The 18,436-nt window shown below is 42.3% G+C and overlaps 1 protein-coding gene across 1 annotated transcript in view; it reads right to left on the minus strand.

Moving 5' to 3' along the window:
• The window catches only part of fcho2 (FCH and mu domain containing endocytic adaptor 2), a 107,566-nt gene that overhangs the window by 65,605 nt on the left and 23,525 nt on the right, over positions 1-18,436 (minus strand). Inside the window, exons 2-6 of the mRNA XM_083794106.1 lie at positions 13,237-13,328; positions 8,021-8,095; positions 6,591-6,732; positions 4,698-4,850; positions 3,216-3,320 (exon numbers count right to left, since the gene is read on the minus strand). Of these exons, the coding sequence (XP_083650232.1) occupies positions 3,216-3,320; positions 4,698-4,850; positions 6,591-6,732; positions 8,021-8,095; positions 13,237-13,328 (567 nt within the window). The remainder of the gene's footprint in view (positions 1-3,215; positions 3,321-4,697; positions 4,851-6,590; positions 6,733-8,020; positions 8,096-13,236; positions 13,329-18,436) is intronic.

Genomic DNA, 18,436 nt, shown 5'->3' on the forward strand with positions numbered 1-18,436 from the left:
ACAGACCCCAGACCGTTTTTAAGTTGCTTGGCTCAGTATTTAGATATTAATTTTAGCTGCCCCGCCCCCCCCTTCCTATACAAACCCATTGTAACTTCAAACTCCATTTTAACCATGATAGATTCATCGAAAACACCTTTTTTCTGGTGACTGATTATTATTTTTATTACTTAGAAAATTGGAAAATCAAAAGCATCAAGGAAAGAATTAATTATTAATTATTATTATAATAATAATAAATTACAAATGCATTGTAATTCATCATAAATGTGATTATAATGCAGAATAATATTAACATACCACTGTTACCAGTGTTAGCATTTAAATAGTCTTACTTTCATTACTTTTGTTCATATAGATCACTTTTCATTATATAGATATTCCACTGTTACTTTCTTAGCTTACGCATGTTTCATGATATTGATAAATGCTTTTATGTGATGTATTCCCATGCTTTTGTTCTTGCTTAAATGTAAGTCGCTCTGGATTAAGAGCGTCTGCTAAATGCCTAAATTGTAAATTGTAAATTGTAAATTGTAAATTGTACACTCTTTCTTGACCAAGTAAGCTAGGGCATTAATTTACGAACAGAACAAAAATCCTAAAAAAAAACCCAACAACAACAACCGTAGAAATATGAAGATACAAGGTTTCTGCTCGTCTCGGGCTCTGTAAACCTAAAACTATAGGACTATAAATAATCACAGTGCGGAGCAGACAGTCCACTCGAGATGATGCATTTCTGACCACAAACATGTACTAAATGGTAAATGGTAAATGGTGCATTTATATAGCGCCTTTATCCAAGGCGCTTTACAGAGATTGTGCATTACATTCACCCATTCTCACACACACATTCATACACCGATGGCAGCGGAAACCATGCAAGGCACCAACCAGCACATCGGGAGCAATTAGGGGTTCAGTGTCTTGCTCAAGGACACTTCGACAGTAACTCTGGGGGAGCCCGGGTTCGAACTGGCAACCTTACGGTTACCATCCAGGCACTCTACCCCTGAACCACCGCCGCCCCTGCATATGGCGCACAGACTACATATGGCGCACGGACACACACACACGTACTACATACTGTATGTACACATGCACGGACACAAACATGTACTACATACTGTGCACGCACGCAGGCACAAACATGTTTTATTACTATACTTATTTTTTAAGATGGCAATTACATAAATGGCATTTTACCTCTTTTTGTTTGGTTGCCATTTTTAAACCTAAAAAAAGGTCCATTCATGCAACAACAACTCACGAGGACGAGGGAAATGGTCCCGACAATGTCTGTCTCTCAAATTCCGCTATATTTGTGGGGACGTTTGGCCCTCACAAAATAATACACACGCACACGTACACGCACACACACACACACACACACACGCACACGCACACAAAGAAAGCCCTTGGCAGTGATATGTCTCTCGGCACAGAGCACACACACATGTGTGTGCGTGCGGTGGTGTTTATACGCGGTGTCCACATGTGCTGCGTTGGAGATGAGCCGTTCGTAACTTGTTTACTGTGATGTGAGGAAGCAGAGCTGCCATGGTGCTCCTCTCTGGGGGGAAAAGTAAAACCTCAGAGGGGTGTGTAAGTGGAACCATCTCCTCTGTGACGGGACGGGAGGCCAGCTGGACAACCTTGTATGTCCACAACATCATCCAGGGCTGGAGAAAGTACTCGCTCGTTTTGGGCCTTTTGGTGTTTTTAAGCATTATGTTATACTTTTTTAGCAAGTTTAGCTATTGAAAAATAGCAGACCTACAAGCTCGTAGCGCTGCACAGATTTTTTTTTAATGGTGAAAATGTGGCACAAATTTGGAATATACTGTATATCCTTTCAGAGCGAACATTTTTAACTCAAATCTTTGCGTCGGGGGGGGGGGGGTCCCTGGAACAACATATTCTTAGAATACATATAATTCTAGGGGTCGGTGACATGAAATTGTTTGAGAACCACTGACATAGAAACATGTTTATCAGAAAACAGGTTTATCAGAAAAACTGTCATGATCTAAATGATTAAAGTATCAATACTGCAATCTAGAAATACTCCGTTCTGAGTAAAAGTCCGGAGTTCAAAATATGCTCGAGTAAAAGCATAAGAAGTATTGAAATAAAAATGTACTTAAAGTAACAAAACGTAACGTAAAAGTAAAGTACTCATTATGCAAGTTTTCATTCAAAAAAGTTAAAGAAAAAAAGAAAATAGCAGATCTACAAGCTGTAGAGTGTAGATGGTCAATTTCCAAATGGCTGAAATGGCTGAAGTGGGTAATGTATGTTTTGTGAATGAAAATCTACAAAGTAAATAAAGTTGTCAAATAATTGTAGTGGAGTAAAACGTACAGTACAGTACAGTAGTAGTGAAGTAGAAGTAAAAGTATTGGAAGTTGTTTCGCTATAAGTACTTAACCCATTCTGACCGGGCACCCATTTTGGTGTCAGCATCATGTTATGCTTTAGCTATTGAAAAATAGCAGATCTACAAGCTCATATCGCGCCACCGAGTGGCACGCTACGAGCTTGTAGGTCTGCTATTTTTGAAAAATCAAAGACACTTTTAGAATCTGATCTCAGGTCAGAATGGGTTAATAATGAAACTGTCAGGATGTAATAGACATTTTTAGAATCTGATCTCAGGTCAGAATGGGTTAAAGTTTAAATGTACTTAGTTAGTTTACACCATCGATGGGTACGGCATTCATTTCCGGGAAAAAAAACTAAAGAAAAGAAAGAAAAACAATAAAATAGTTGAAAATAAAGTAAATACGAGGTTTGCTGGCCGACCGCGACGGCATGCGCTCCACATTGCCTCGATCTGACTTTAGTTTTGGAGTTTTTATCTAATCAGTTTCCTTCAGATGGATCCAATCAGGCCTTTTCCAAAACCATCCCGTTTTAAGGGGAGGAAAAGAACACAAGCTGGAGATGTTGTTATTTGGGCAAGGAACGAGAAAAAAAAACACACACACACACACACACACCACACCACACACACCACACACACACACACACACACGCAAAGAAGCAGTTACCATAGACATGCCAATAAACATTGACATTAGGGGGGGGGGGGGGGGGGTCCCTGGCACAAAACAGTATCAGATGGAGGTTCATTCATGGCCAATTATTGTAAATTAATGTTGTCAGTCTTTGACATGACACAAAGCTTCAGAACAATGGAACTACTGTACCTGTGCCGTCTCTGCCATCTTCAGCTCAAACTCTGACTTGGCGCTGGCGTATTTCTCCACGTAGGACTTGTAGGACTCTGTGGCTTTTTTGGACTTCACTCCAGCCTGTAGTAGATTTGCGTTTTGGACAAAACAAGGGATGAATCATGAGATATACAGTAAGTCAGTGGTTTTCAACCCGTTTCATATCAAAGCCCATTATTTATCCCATTTAGGCCTGACGTCGACATAAAAAAAAGTTCACTCTGAAAGAATATATATTCAAAGGTTTGTGCCGCATTTTCACGATTTTTCAAAAATAGCAGACCTACCAGCTCAGTGGCTTTGTGGTTAAGAGTGTCTGCCCTGAGACTGGGAGGTCGGGGTTCGATCCCCGGCCGGGTCATACCAAAGACTCTAAAAATGGGACCCAGTGCCTCCCTGCTTGACACTCAGCATCAAGGGTTGGATTGGGGGTAAGTCCCTGTGACATACTAGCGTCATGTCCAGGGGGTGTACTTGTACATCAAGCTGCCTCACGCTACAGAAACAGGAGATAGGCTCCTGCCCCTATGGGCCTCATGGCTCGGCAAGGCTACTTACTTTATACTTACTTACTAAAGTATAACAATGCTTAGTTAAAACACCAAAAGGGGTTCCCGTCCAGAATGGGTTATTCTGCATTTGAGCCACGGACCACCATTTTGATGAGATTTATCCTCGCAGACCCAAAACCAAAGAATAATTTGTTTTTCGCTGGATAAGATTTTGTCCACAATTCCATGCTGCATTGACAGTGGTACCATAGGAGATATAAGGCAGATGTTGATGAGAAAAATAATTATTTTACATGGTCTAATTGTGTAGACATCTTGAAAAATGATATAGAATAAAGCACTAATTAACGCAGTGTTTAACAATAATTTAACTCTTGAGAGTGTAAAATGTAAAATGAAACATGATTTGTTTCATGTTACACTCTCAAGAATTAAAAATCTAATAAGGGTCACTACATTATGGTTACCAACTCTCCATCATTTATCTGGGGACCACCTGGAACCCCCTCAAGGACCACCGGTTGGAAACCACTGCAGGAAGTCATAACAATATCACATCATCCCCATTCGGCCTTCTGGGTCCACGTGGCAAAACAGCCGCTAAAAGCTCAGCTTCATTTAACTATCCTAGAGACAGTTTTTAACCGCATCAACTTGAACGCTATTCTGGGATGAACGTGAATGAAAATAATAAGTGCATAATAAACTCAATTTATTTTGTGTGTGTGTGTGCTCGTGCTCGTTTGCGTGCGTGTGTGTGTGACCTTGTCCAGGCTGTGTGTGTGTGCGTGCGTGTGTGACCTTGTCCAGGCTGTGTGTGTGTGTGTGTGTGTGTGTGTGTGTGTGTGTGTGTCTCTAACCTTGTCCAGGTCTCTCTGTGCTGCCCCCTCCTTGCGGAGGCTGTGTGTGTGTGTGTGTGTGTGTGTGTGTGTGTGTGTGTGTGTACCTTGTCCAGGTCTCTCTGTGCTGCCCCCTCCTTGCGGAGCCGTTCCTGCTCAATAGTCTTAGTGTTGTAGAACTCCTTGGACTTCTGCAGCGCTCCAGAGATGCTCTGGATGTTCTGGACCGCCTCCAGAGTGGACGCAACCTCCTCCTTCGTCTGCACACACGCACACGCACGCACACACACACACACACACACACACACACACACACACACACACACACACACACACAAATGTAACACTGCATCTTTTTACGTGTGCATAAACAATGTCTTCATAGACACCCCTAGTCACCCCTAAAGGACCACTTCACCACTTTTCAACCCATCTTCATATAATTGGTCCTCACTAATGTTCATGATAAAATGGCACAATTTGTTTTTCTGTGTCTCATAGGAGGGCTGTGGGCAGTTCAGAAACCCGTCCACCAGTGACATCATCGATGGGGAATCCAAGCTAATAGAAACCGCAGGCTTTCTATTCCTTGCTATAAGTTGCGATAATGGAAGCCATCGTTCTCACGATAAAACAAAATTTGCACGATAATGTCACTGGTGGATGGGTTTCTGAACTGCCCACAGCCCTCCATGAGCCCTCCATTGTTGAGCGGAGTGAGTCTCCCATGGCTTGACCCCCTCCTTTTTTCCCTTTACACAATATTTCTCTGCCAAAAATAGCCCATCTACAAGTTCACGTTGGAATGCAACTTTTTCCTTGAGAGAGACAGGCTGTCCTGCTATGCACAACATTTCCTTGAGAGAGAAATGCATTCTTGCGATGCGCATTGAGAGAGAAATGCATTCTTGCGATGCGCATTGAGAGAGAAATGCATTCTTGCGATGCGCATTGAGAGAGAAATGCATTCTTGCGATGCGCATTGAGAGAGAAATGCATTCTTGCGATGCGCATTGCGCGGCCTTCCCTTGTATTGTGAGATATGCAGTCTTGCTATACAACTTTCCTTAAGAGATTATTTGTGAGGCGAGACAAGAACGCAGACAGACACAGATTCAGACAAGAGATGTTTCACTTTAAGTCTACAGTCACACATCTGTGTCCGGAACCGGTGTCGCCAAGGCAAGCTGAGGCATGTGAATTTCCCATGATGCCTTGCAGGTTGTAGCACTGCCGTGGTGTGATAGTATTCTACATCGCCGCTCTGGCAAGTCCCGGAAAAGATGCGCTGTGAATGTCCAGTAGTCACTTGGAGCCACTTTGAGCGACAGTTGTGGCAAACGCTCACCCCAAAACATGATGTCACGGCCTGGGCCGGCCGAGTGACTCAGGCACTTGACAGCGTGTCGCAAGTTCGAGTCCCGATCCCGACGACCTTTGCTGCATGTCTCCCCCCCCCATCTCTCTCCCTTTCCTGTCAAACTACCCCCCCCCCCACCCCACCCCCAAAATAAATTATATTACGATTCTGTGCATATCTGGTGTACACAACGTCGAGTTGTTATGTCTCAAGTGAACTTCGCACCGCTCAGCATGGCGACTCGCTCGCTTTAGCTCGAGACGTCACACAACAAACCCGCTCCACCATGGCTGCCATAGAACGGACGTGAACAGGGGAGCTGGTACGCCCGCCGTGCATGAAGACAGCCTAAAGGTCTCTGATTTGACATGAAGACAACCTAAAGGTCTCTGATTTGACATGAAGACAACCTAAAGGTCTCTGATTTGACATGAAGACAGCCTAAAGGTCTCTGATTTGACATGAAGACAACCTAAAGGTCTCTGATTTGACATGAAGACAACCTAAAGGTCTCTGATTTGACATGAAGACAACCTAAAGGTCTCTGATTTGACATGAAGACAGCCTAAAGGTCTCTGATTTGACATGAAGACAACCTAAAGGTCTCTTATCTGACGTCAACGGGCCCGTCGGGCCGTACCTTTTTGTGCGCCTTGGCCTGGTCGTCCACATACTTCTGCACCTCCTTGATGAGCTCCTGCAGCTTCCTCACTAGTTCTAGATGGCAGGAGGCCAGCTTCTCTGTGGAGCTCTTGAACACGTCCCACACCGGAGCGAACGTCCTGCCACACACACACACACACACACACACACACACACACACACACACACACACACACACACACACACACACACACACACACACACACACACACACACACACACACACACACACACACACACACACACACACACACACACACACACACACACACACACACACACACACACACACACACACACACACACACACAGGGTTAAAAAAAAAAAAAAACGCTATTGTTTTCTGGGTTAAGTGGGCTATCAATTCTATGCTTCAGACTAGTGGTCTTGGCTGAGGATTCAGTAGAACACATCCAAACATCATTGCAAATGACCACTAGTCTCTTCACTGTATTTTGTAAATACACAAACACACACACACACACACACACACACACACACACGCAACTTCAAGGCTTCAAACAAGCACAGAACATAAAGTTAACCTGAACCCATCTACGCTATAGTGAACTGCATTCACACTTATCTTCCCCCATCTACGCTATAGTGAACTGCATTCACACTTATCTTCCCCCATCTACGCTATAGTGAAGTGCATTCACACTTATCTTCCCCCATCTACGTTATAGTGAACTGCATTCACACTTATCTTCCCCCATCTACGCTATAGTGAAGTGCATTCACACTTATCTTCCCCCATCTACGCTATAGTGAACTGCATTCACACATATCTTCCCCCATCTACTCTATAGTGAACTGCTTTCACACTTATCTTCCCCCATCTACGCTATAGTGAACTGCATTCACACATATCTTCCCCCATCTACGCTATAGTGAACTGCTTTCACACTTATCTTCCCCCATCTACGCTATAGTGAACTGCTTTCACACTTATCTTCCCCCATCTACGCTATAGTGAACTGCAATCACACTTATCTTCCCCCATCTACGCTATAGTGAAGTGCATTCACACTTATCTTCCCCCATCTACGCTATAGTGAACTGCATTCACACTTATCTTCCCCCATCTACGCTATAGTGAAGTGCATTCACACTTATCTTCCCCCATCTATGCTATAGTGAAGTGCATTCACACTTATCTTCCCCCATCTACGCTATAGTGAACTGCATTCACACTTATCTTCCCCCATCTACGCTATAGTGAACTGCATTCACACTTATCTTCCCCCATCTACGCTATAGTGAACTGCAATCACACTTATCTTCCCCCATCTACGCTATAGTGAACTGCATTCACACTTATCTTCCCCCATCTACGCTATAGTGAAGTGCTTTCACACTTATCTTCCCCCATCTACGCTATAGCTTCCACACTTCCACACTTACCCGAGTTGAGAGAAGTTTCCTGCTGACTTGGCGAGTTTGGTCATAGACCTGGCGTAGGCTTCCTCTATAGTACTCCTGGAGGACACAACATGAACAGCATGTGGATGAATAGATCACACAAATATAATGAATGCTCATGCTCATTACAAAATAACATTAAAAACAATGGCAGCAGCACTTTTTTATTTTATATATATGTTTGTTTTTGTGGCTTTCTCCTTTATTTTATATTTTTATGGAGGACAGACAGTAGAGTGACAGGAAATGGGGAGAGAGATGGGGGGGGAAGACATGCAGTAAAGGCCGTCGGGATCGGGAGTTGAACCCGCGGCACACTGCCAGACTGGATTACCAGCCAAGGTGCCTGGACCGCTGAGCCTTTATAAAAAACACAGACAATACATATCAATGAACAAGAATACTGTGCAAGGAAAGGAAGAAGACGGCTGACTTATTTGGAATCCTTTCCTGTATGGAAGAGGCCATCAAACTAAATCATGCGAGGAAGAACTACAGGCGAGGAAGAAATAATATGTTACTTTAGATGTTTCTTGAATATTGGCAAGGAAAATGAGGACTTAACGAGACAGACAGACAGACAGACCACTCGATATTTATCCCTGTTGGCTAAGAGTAGAGAGCTATTAATATATAATTATATATATACACACATATATGTGTGTGTAGATACACGTAAGTGGGGACCACCTGTAACCCCCTTTAAGGACCACTGGTGGTCCCCGGACCACTGGTTGAAAACCACTGAAATATGTAGACTAGAGTGCCAGCCAGCAGACAAAGACTATTGACATTATTACAGTATGTGTGTACAGTCAGTCAACAGCAACACAGTGGAACAATAATGAGCCATATAGACCATCTGTCTGTGGTCAAACATTTACAGCGGTTCACTGAATCACTCAACCCTCCTCCAGGGCCGGGAGGCCCAGGGGGGGACAGTCACAGCACATTTAGATTTTAGTCACAGTCTCTTGAATTATGTTGAATTTAGATTTTAGTCACAGTCTCTTGAATTATGTTGAATTTAGTTTTAGTCACAGTCTCTTGAATTATGTTGAATTTAGATTTTAGTCACAGTCTCTTGAATTATGTTGAATTTAGTTTTAGTCACAGTCTCTTGAATAGTGAGTGTTAACCCATTCTGACCTTTTGAAGTTGACAGTTTTGAAAATCCATTCTGACCTTTTGAAGTTGACAGTTTTGAAAATTACAGTTTTCTGAAAAAGCTATGTTTCTATGTCAGTCGTTCTTCGATTAAAAAAAATAGCAGACCTACAAGCTCGTAGCGCGCCACTCGGTGGCGCGCTATGAGCTTGTAGATCTGCTATTTTTAAATAACTAAAGCATAACAATGCTAACACAAGTCTAGTTTTAGTCGACTAAATATCATACGATTTTAGTCGACTAAATCTACAGTTGATTTTAGTCGACTGAAATGTATTTTGGCGGGCCTTGATGCCGTCGTAATGACTGATTACTGATTTTCACTTGCTGAAAACGCGTTGCAGTGAGCTTGTAGATTGGCTATTTTCAGCATGCAACTAATTGTAAAATTACTTATACAGGATCTCTTATTCTCTAACCCCTTCCTAACATTTGAGTCTAGTTATTTTTTGCTCTTTTTTAAATTATCTTTTTTTTTAGATGTTATCATGTTTATCTTTGATATTTTCATGTAGGTACACCGAGCATTTGTGTACCTTTTCATTTAGCTTCCTTAACCCATTCTGACCGGGCACCCATTTTGGTGTTAGCATCATGTCATGCTTTAGCTATTGAAAAATAGCAGATCTACAAGCTCATATCGCGCCACCGAGTGGCGCGATACGAGCTTGTAGGTCTGCTATTTTTGAAAAGAAATCGAAGAACGACTGACATTTTTAGAATCTGATCTCAGGTCAGAATGGGTTCATCAGACCAGCGTGTGTCCGGCGGAAACCTCGTATGAATCTGATCTCAGGTCAGATTTGTTTTCGGCAGTGGAAAAAGGCAGTCGACGGACATTTTTCTTCTTGGTTTTAGTCGACGGAATAAACACTGGTCCCCCCAGGCAGCTAAATAGGCCCGTTGTATGTTTCGCCTATTCAGAAATAGCGGATCTACAAGCGGTTGTACAACTTGTCCCCTGGTACAACCTCTTTTCAAGTGGGGGTCTGTGGCCGAATTCATATCAATTTGGGGGTCCTTGACGTCATGAACCACTGCTTTTAAGTGTACTCTCATTCTAAAATGAGAGTAAATACTATAATAACTTTAAATATTGATAATAATTATTCTCCAGGATTCACATGCGCCACATAGTGTGTATTATATGAGTTACATTACTGGCATAATAATAATACATAAACGGCGCTGTTATAATGATGACATTAGATGAAATGCACATTTCATGCAATCATTGCAATGTGTTCATTTGGCCATCAGATGGCGCCATCGTGCTGTATTTCAGAGTTCAAAACCCTAGTGAACCTGCACTCAAATGCTCAGTGTAAGTACATGAAAAAAGCAAAGATAAACATGATAACATCTAAAAACAAAAGTAAAGCAAAAAAAAGCTCCTTTCTTTCACCAGTACATTATCTGACAATATCTATAGTCACATCACACATCTGAATGAGCACTTCACCCTGGAGACTAACGTTTATGCAAATACCTAAAAAAGTATTATGCCTCAAATTATTATTATAGTATTATGCCACAAAAATACATCATTTATTTTAAGCTATCTGTAACAAGTTAATTGAACAAATATGACTTGAATCATTTGTCCAATTAGCTGTTGCATACCTAGTATGACTTCATATTATACAGGACATGATGTAAGCCTTTGTCAATGTAGGGGTTTCTGTAATAATTTGTTCTTATGCCTTGACCCGGGGCACAGAACATGGTGCTAATAATCAATCAATCAATGATCCAATCATTTTACAGATAAACAGTACATTAAAAGGTAGGACGTCTGCTCTAAAGAGAGAGAAAGAGAGAGAGAGAGAGAGAGAGAGAGAGAGAGAGAGAGAGAGACAGACACACAGAGACAGAGAGAGACAGAGACAGAGACAGAGACAGAGACAGAGACAGAGACAGAGACAGAGACAGAGACAGAGAGAGAGAGAGAGAGAGAGAGAGAGAGAGAGAGAGAGAGAGAGAGAGAGACAGACACACAGAGACAGAGACAGAGAGAGAGAGAGAGAGAGAGACACACAGACACAGAGACAGAGACAGAGACAGAGACAGAGACAGAGACAGAGAGAGAGAGAGCAATGAGTCCAGATATCACAGATGTGTGTTGGACATGATACCGTTGGCTACGGTGCAGTGATTCTGAAGTGAAACACATGCAGCACATTGTTTTGGAAACCTGTCGTTTCAATGTTTCCATGAGAAACCGCTATTAGATATATATATATATATATATATATATATATATATATATATATATATATATACACACCGTTATATATATATTTATTTATTTTGCTATTCGAAGAAAGAAAATACAAATATACAAGCTCCTAACGAATTGCAATGCAATTTTCAAATGTTGACGATGACATGAAAAGTATTTTCGGAATGGGGATCCCTGGCACATATTGTCTTTCCAGCTGGGTGTCCTCAGCCAAATGCAGATAAATCTGGGCGTTCTTGACATGAATATGTTTGAGAACCAGACAGTGCTCTAAACTAAAGCAGTAGTTTTCAACCCTTTTCAACATCAAGGCCCATTATTTGTTCAGCATTTGAGCCACACGGACCACATTTAGCCTCGCAGACCCAAACCTAAAGAATATATCCACAATTCCATGCTGTATTTATGTTGAGAGATAACAGGCAAACATCGATCAAAAAAACAATTCTTCTACATTCTCTAATTGTGTAGTTACTTCATGTAAAATGAACTTAAGTAATGCAGATGTTTAGCAATAACTTAACTCTTGAGAGTGTAAAATGAAACCAAATGGACCTGTAAGGGTTCATTTGGTTTCATTTTACAACTCTCCATCATTTAGCTGGAGCCCACCTGGAACCCCCTCAAGGACCACTGGTGGTCCCCGGACCACTGGTTAGAGAACCAGCGCTCCAAACTAAACATTTATTCGAGTGTTGAGTCACATTACAAAACAGGTCACCAACAGGTGTGTGCCATTTCCACTGCGTAAACCAGAAGCCACAGAAAGTAATCAGTGCAAGAGAAACAGGACAATCCGGTTAATGGGTCATTGTACTCGACTACCATTAGTTGTGTGACCGGCCATTGTTATTGGCTACATACTGTAGGAGGCATTCTAATGAGTGGCGCTGCATTGTTATTGGCTGGGAGGCATTCTGATGCCGCTTTGTTATTGGCTGCGAGTCTGCGGGAGGCATTCTAATGAGTGGCCATGCATTCTCATTAACCCATTTAGACCCGAGGGCGATTCTACAAATGCCTCCTAAATCCTGACAGATTTCTGAAAAATCCCCCCCCCCCCCAGGAGCAAAGCTTTTTGAGTTAAAAACGTTAGCTCTGAAAGAATATATATTCAAAGATTTGCACCACATTTTCACGATTTTTCGAAAATAGCTAAAGTACAACATCATGCTTTAACACCAAAAGAGGTACCCGCCCAGAATGGGTCACAACGCTACTCCAAACAATTCCACCTTGTATGTTTGCCTTTCCTGTAACCTAGCAACGGCAGCCAGCAGCCGTTTCATTTAGCCTTTTTTTCCCCTGCGTTCTAATCAGAGATATTATTGATTAAAGTGTGATATGATTGTAATAATACACCCCCCCCAGGCCCTCCCGTCATACAATGAGGTATTATGGTCAGTGGTGTGGTATGACTCACCGGTGCCAATATGTCATGGTTTAGTTAGTATGACCTCATTACTGCTCAATAATGTGTAATGCACATTTTGTAATTAACCCAAAATTGTTACCGTATTTGTGCCGAATATCAAATTGATTACCGTATCGAGCCGAATACAAGACGACTCTGATTATAAGACAACCACCCATTTTTCAAGACTCATTATTTTGTGGAAAAAGAACATTGAATGTCAAATAGTCAAGTCCACGACTCCCATGTTTTTTTAGGATATTTCCTAAAATATAGAAAACAAACGTCTTATATTCAGCACAATAGGGTATTTGTTTTATAAATCAAGTCAATCAATTAGTTAATCAATTAGGTTTACAGTCTAGTTGGACTTACCGTTCTCTGATGAACTCTGTGAGCTCCTTGGAGGAGATCTGGCCATGCTTCATGTTGTGGTAGAGCACGTCGAAGCCATTGTTTTTCTCCCCCTGTCGTCCACAGACAGAAAAGAGAGAAAAGAGGAAACACAATGTTGACAGATCAGGATTCAGTTTCCAAAAAGAAACAACCTTAAAATAATCACTTCTTCGTATTCAACAAGTTGTCCCTCTTGCTTATTATTATTTTTACCATGGAGGCCTTCTCAAACAGCACCATGCTCATGGCTTGCATGGTGGCTCCCAGCTGCATTTGGAGCACTTTCTGGTCGACCATAGACATCCCGGCCATGGTTTTCTGACGTTAAAATGCCCTTGTTTCAGAAGCGTGATGAGATAAGACGGGTCTATATAGTACCGACTATGAACCGTCCCTAAAGAAGACCTGCCTGTGTGTTTGAGCAGCAACCACACGGTCTGCTCTGTGAAGGTGTCTGGTAGCACTGAGGGCTTTAAAAAATGCATACAGCACGTACCGTGCCCAATTAATAATGCATAGAACTGTGTGTGTGGGTTTTTTTAAGATAATTAAAAGAATATATAAATTTTAGTGATGCACCGAATATTCGTCCGCAGAAAATATTCGGCAGAAAATGGCTAAAAATGCATTTTCGGCCTATTCGGCTTCGGCCCGAATAGGCAGAAAATATATCACAGAATATTGTATGCAATGAATGCATTCAAAAGAGCTGAATAAATGTTTTATGGACCCGTAATAGTGATTATTAGTTAACTTTTGCCATAACCATTTATTTTGCCATAAATCAGGTAGCTTTAAGGTACGGCCATGACAGAAATGGTAGGAAAAAATGATATATAATATTAATCATATTCGGTATCGGTAGTTTTCGGCCAACTGTTTCCTATATTCGGTATTCTGTTTCGGCCAAGAATTTCCCTTTCGGTGCATCCCTAATACATTTAGCATGCATCATACAACTGAACACACATGCAAAGACGTTATGGTAGAACCAGGGGGCAGTCAGCCAGATATTTCGTGAAGCCTCATTTGAAATCGGTAGTTCATATAATGGCCTGTTGTGGCGCTGGACTGGACCCAAAAAGCCCCATAGCTCCATAGAGGCCCATGTATTTTGGCCCAACTTCACCTAGACTGTATTACCTTAATAAACATGGTCATGAATACTTTCTGCTTCCAGTCACTAGTTTAAAGTCTCATTTCTAATGTCATAATATTCTTTTTGGAAAATTATGGTCCCATTTATTTAAAAAAATGACCATAAAGTCGCGCATGTTCTGAGGGGCGTGGCTACCGTTACAGTCTATGATCGGGATTCCCCTCCCACTCGAGTCAAAATAAAAACCAACGGAGAAGAAGGGGGGAAGTCCCGCCTCGTTGTCTGGGCCAGCCAATGGCCAGCTGGTCCAAAAGGGAGCCAGCCAATGGCCAGCTGGTCCAAAACGGATCTAGAAAGATGGCGACTTACAGAGCATTAGAATGCAAGGGATTTCAGGCTTCATTTTACGTTCATGTTAGACCCGGGGAACGCTTTGTCCATATTTTTTACAGTCTATGGGTAGAACGTACACTGAATTAAATAAAATACAAAACTATCTGAAGGTTATAATCACACGGTCAGCTGCCTGGTACTGTATGTGGAATTCACATATTTTATACATACAATCACAATGCAGTTCTCAACCCTTTAACCCATTCTGACCGGGCACCCATGTTGGTGTTGGCATCATGTTATGCTTTAGCTATTGAAAAATAGCAGATCTACAAGCTCATATCGCGCCACCGAGTGGCGCGATACGAGCTTGTAGGTCTGCTATTTTTGAAAATCGAAGAACGACTGACATTTTTTAGAATCTGATCTCAGGTCAGAATGGGTTCATCAGACCAGTGTGTGTCCAGTGGAAACCTCGTATGAATCTGATCTCAGGTCAGAATGGGTTAAATGTCAAGGACAACCATAACGGGTACAAATAACTGAAACCTTACGCTTACGGGTCCCTGTGTGTGTGTGTGTGTGTGTATATTAATCGTTAAGAAATCGGACCGTTAAGAGGGAACACCAGAAGGGGTTCCCACTTCCCACACAGAATGGGTTAAACATGACATCATGGGCCACTATATGCTCGATAAGCCCAAAGCTAATCGATACCACCGGGTACTCAATAAGCTTGTCATCGGGTACTTTCGGGTTTCGGGTTTCAAGCTCCATCCCTACTAATGACACTATAGTTGTCTATGACATATTATCTGTGAAGGTTTCAGTCCGTTGAGTCCAATCAGAGTCACTTTGGGATTCTATTAAAAAAAACTAAATTTTACGAAAATTGGTGGCAGCTATTCTGGGTTTGCAAAATGAGAGACAGACAGACAGACAGACAGACAGACAGACAGACAGACAGACAGACAGACAGACAGACAAGACATTAAACGGCTATAGCCTCTTCTAGATCCACACTGTAAACAAATTACATCGGTCCAACCAAGTGTGCAAAGACCTTTAATTCTGTGTAGGGAATTATACAATTATAACTAAATTAATGTTTTCACATCGTTCTAGCAGCAAACAACAGTTTGGTGTGAAGCGGATATGATCAGGAACACACCTCATGTTAAACCCTGACAGAGGTAACGAAGGTTCATCCTCATTCCTGTGTGCGTGCGTGTGTGCGTGTGCGTGTGCGCGCGCGTGTGTGTGTGTGTGTGTGTGTGTGTGTGCTGTGCGTGCGTGCGTGCGTGCGTGCGTGCGTGCGTGTGTGTGTGCTGTGCGTGTGTGTGTGTGTGTGCGCGTGCGTGTGCGTGTGTGTGTGTGTGTGTGTGTGTGTGCGTGCGTGCGTGAGAGATATCACAGTGTGGTTCACAACCTCAGCCCAGAATCACTGACTCCACACACACACGTTTCCTGGTTCCTGAAGCCGCTCACAGTCAGCGGTTTGCTGCATCACTTCTGCTTTTAACCCCAGGTTTTTTCCACATAAACAAAACAGATCAATCAGACCAAACCAGATCAAAAGTCAGGAAAACCTCCTGCCAAACATGAAGCAGGCGGTGCTAAATAAGGTTATATTTACCGAGCAAAGACGGGCCAAAAAAAGAAAGAAACTAACTAAAAACAAAATGAGTTAACAGAGTTAACAGAGTTAATTAGATTAACGCAATCAATCCATGCTTGGATGACCCGCCCCCCATACATCCCATAATCCCATCGACTCTGCACTATCTGGATGGGGAGAAAACACATAAAAGGCTGCACAATTTACTGTACATACAGTAGGCAGCGGCTCAAATCACATACTGTACACAGAGCACGACAACGAGACAGATACATCATCCTGCCACACTGGATTTGTTATTAAGAATTAAATAAACATACGTATGTTTTTGTATGTATGCTAAATGCATCAGCCTTTTATCTTTCCATTCCCACAACACTATACAGAAAAAACATGGTTATATTTTGGACATCGAATGGTGATTAATGCTGTGATTTTAATCATTTGCCAGCTCTAAACTAAACATAAACTCTTTTGCCTAGTATATAGGCCACGTTCGTATTGACCTTCACCCTATTTGTGACAATTCAAAAATATTTGTGACAATAAAACATAAAAATAAACATACCGGGTGTTATGACTGCTGTATAAAGCACATCCTGCACCATTGATCTGATACAAAATACAGCAGACACAATCACATTCTTTGATAACAGAGAACAGAGTAACAGAGAGGCCGGGAACACAATGAACATGGCAATAATAAGACCATTAGGCCACAGAACACTAGAGTTCAACTGAGACCAGAGACCAGAGTAACAGAGAGGCCGAGCACACAATGAGGCAATAATAAGGCCACAGAGTTTAACTGAGAACTTGTCTAGAGCAAGCCAGGGGTCTCAACCTTTTCAGGCCGTGATCCCCAAAATAATGATATGTGTGAACTGGGGACCCCCCCCCCCCAACCGGACGAGGAGTTGAGGCATTCAAATTAGCTTCAGCCTTTCGATTTAATTGTGAAAGTAGCAGATCTATACGCTCACAGCAAGCTCACAACGCCTCGCACTGAGGCGTTGTGATCGGCTATTTTCACAATTATTTCAACTATTTCTTATATAATTTGACAATTTGGCCAATGTTTGACCAGTTTTTATAGTTTGTTGATAACATTTGATGCAGTAATGGCCTTATTTTCTTTGTTTTGTTTAGGCATTAAAAAGGTCTTAAAAGTCCTTAAATTGTCACTTCACTGTCATCTGATGACAAACATCATGTGAGGACCCCCTCCCCCCTTGGGGGTCGTGACCCCCAGGTTGAGAACCCCTGGTCTAGACCGCCACCATTATTACTCATGGAATAAAGCTAAATAAAATCTCCTGACTGAACCACTTTGCCCTTGTCTGTGATTTGTGACTAAGTGTGTTCCGTTTCCTTCTTATTTGTGAGGTCCAACTGTCGTCTGTGTGCAAACACAAACCTTGTCCTGCACATTAAATGCCATTGACAATGATTTTGCAACCCATTTTTTTCACCCAGTGTAAATTATCTAATGTAATCCTGGGCGCTACACTTCCTCTGCCAGGCTGGGGGGGGGGGGATCAGACTGACCTCATGCTTCCTTCTATGCATGAGGAGTCCAAGCTGCTTCTTTTCACCCAACAGGGGGAATTTCCCCGGCCGGACGTAGCGCGTGGAAGGAACACGTTATTCCGACCTTTTCCTTTCCCCTCCATCAGGGTGACAAGGGGGAGGCAGTTTAGAAACAGGGGGGCAGTCAGACAGATATTTTGTGAAGCCACTAAGGAAATCGTAGTTCATATAATGGCCTGTTGTGGCGCTGTCATTGGACCCAGAAAAACCCATAGCCCCATAGAAGTCCATGTATTTGGGCCCAACTTCACCTAGACTGTATTACCTTAATAAACATGGTCATGAATACTTTCTGCTTCCAGTCACTAGTTTAAAGTCTAATTTCTAATGTCATAATATTCTTTTTTGAAAATTATGGTCCCATTAATTAAGAAAATTACCATAAAGTCGCGTATGTTCTGAGGGGCGTGGCTACCGTTACAGTCTATGATCGGGATTCCCCTCCCACTCGAGTCAAAATAAAAACCAACGGAGAAGAAGGGGGGAAGTCCCGCCTCGTTGTCTGGGCCAGCCAATGGCCAGCTGGGCCAAAACGGAGC

The sequence above is a fragment of the Protomyctophum parallelum genome (assembly GCF_964188405.1).
Source record: "Protomyctophum parallelum genome assembly, chromosome: 21".
Classification (NCBI taxonomy): Eukaryota; Metazoa; Chordata; class Actinopteri; order Myctophiformes; family Myctophidae; genus Protomyctophum; species Protomyctophum parallelum.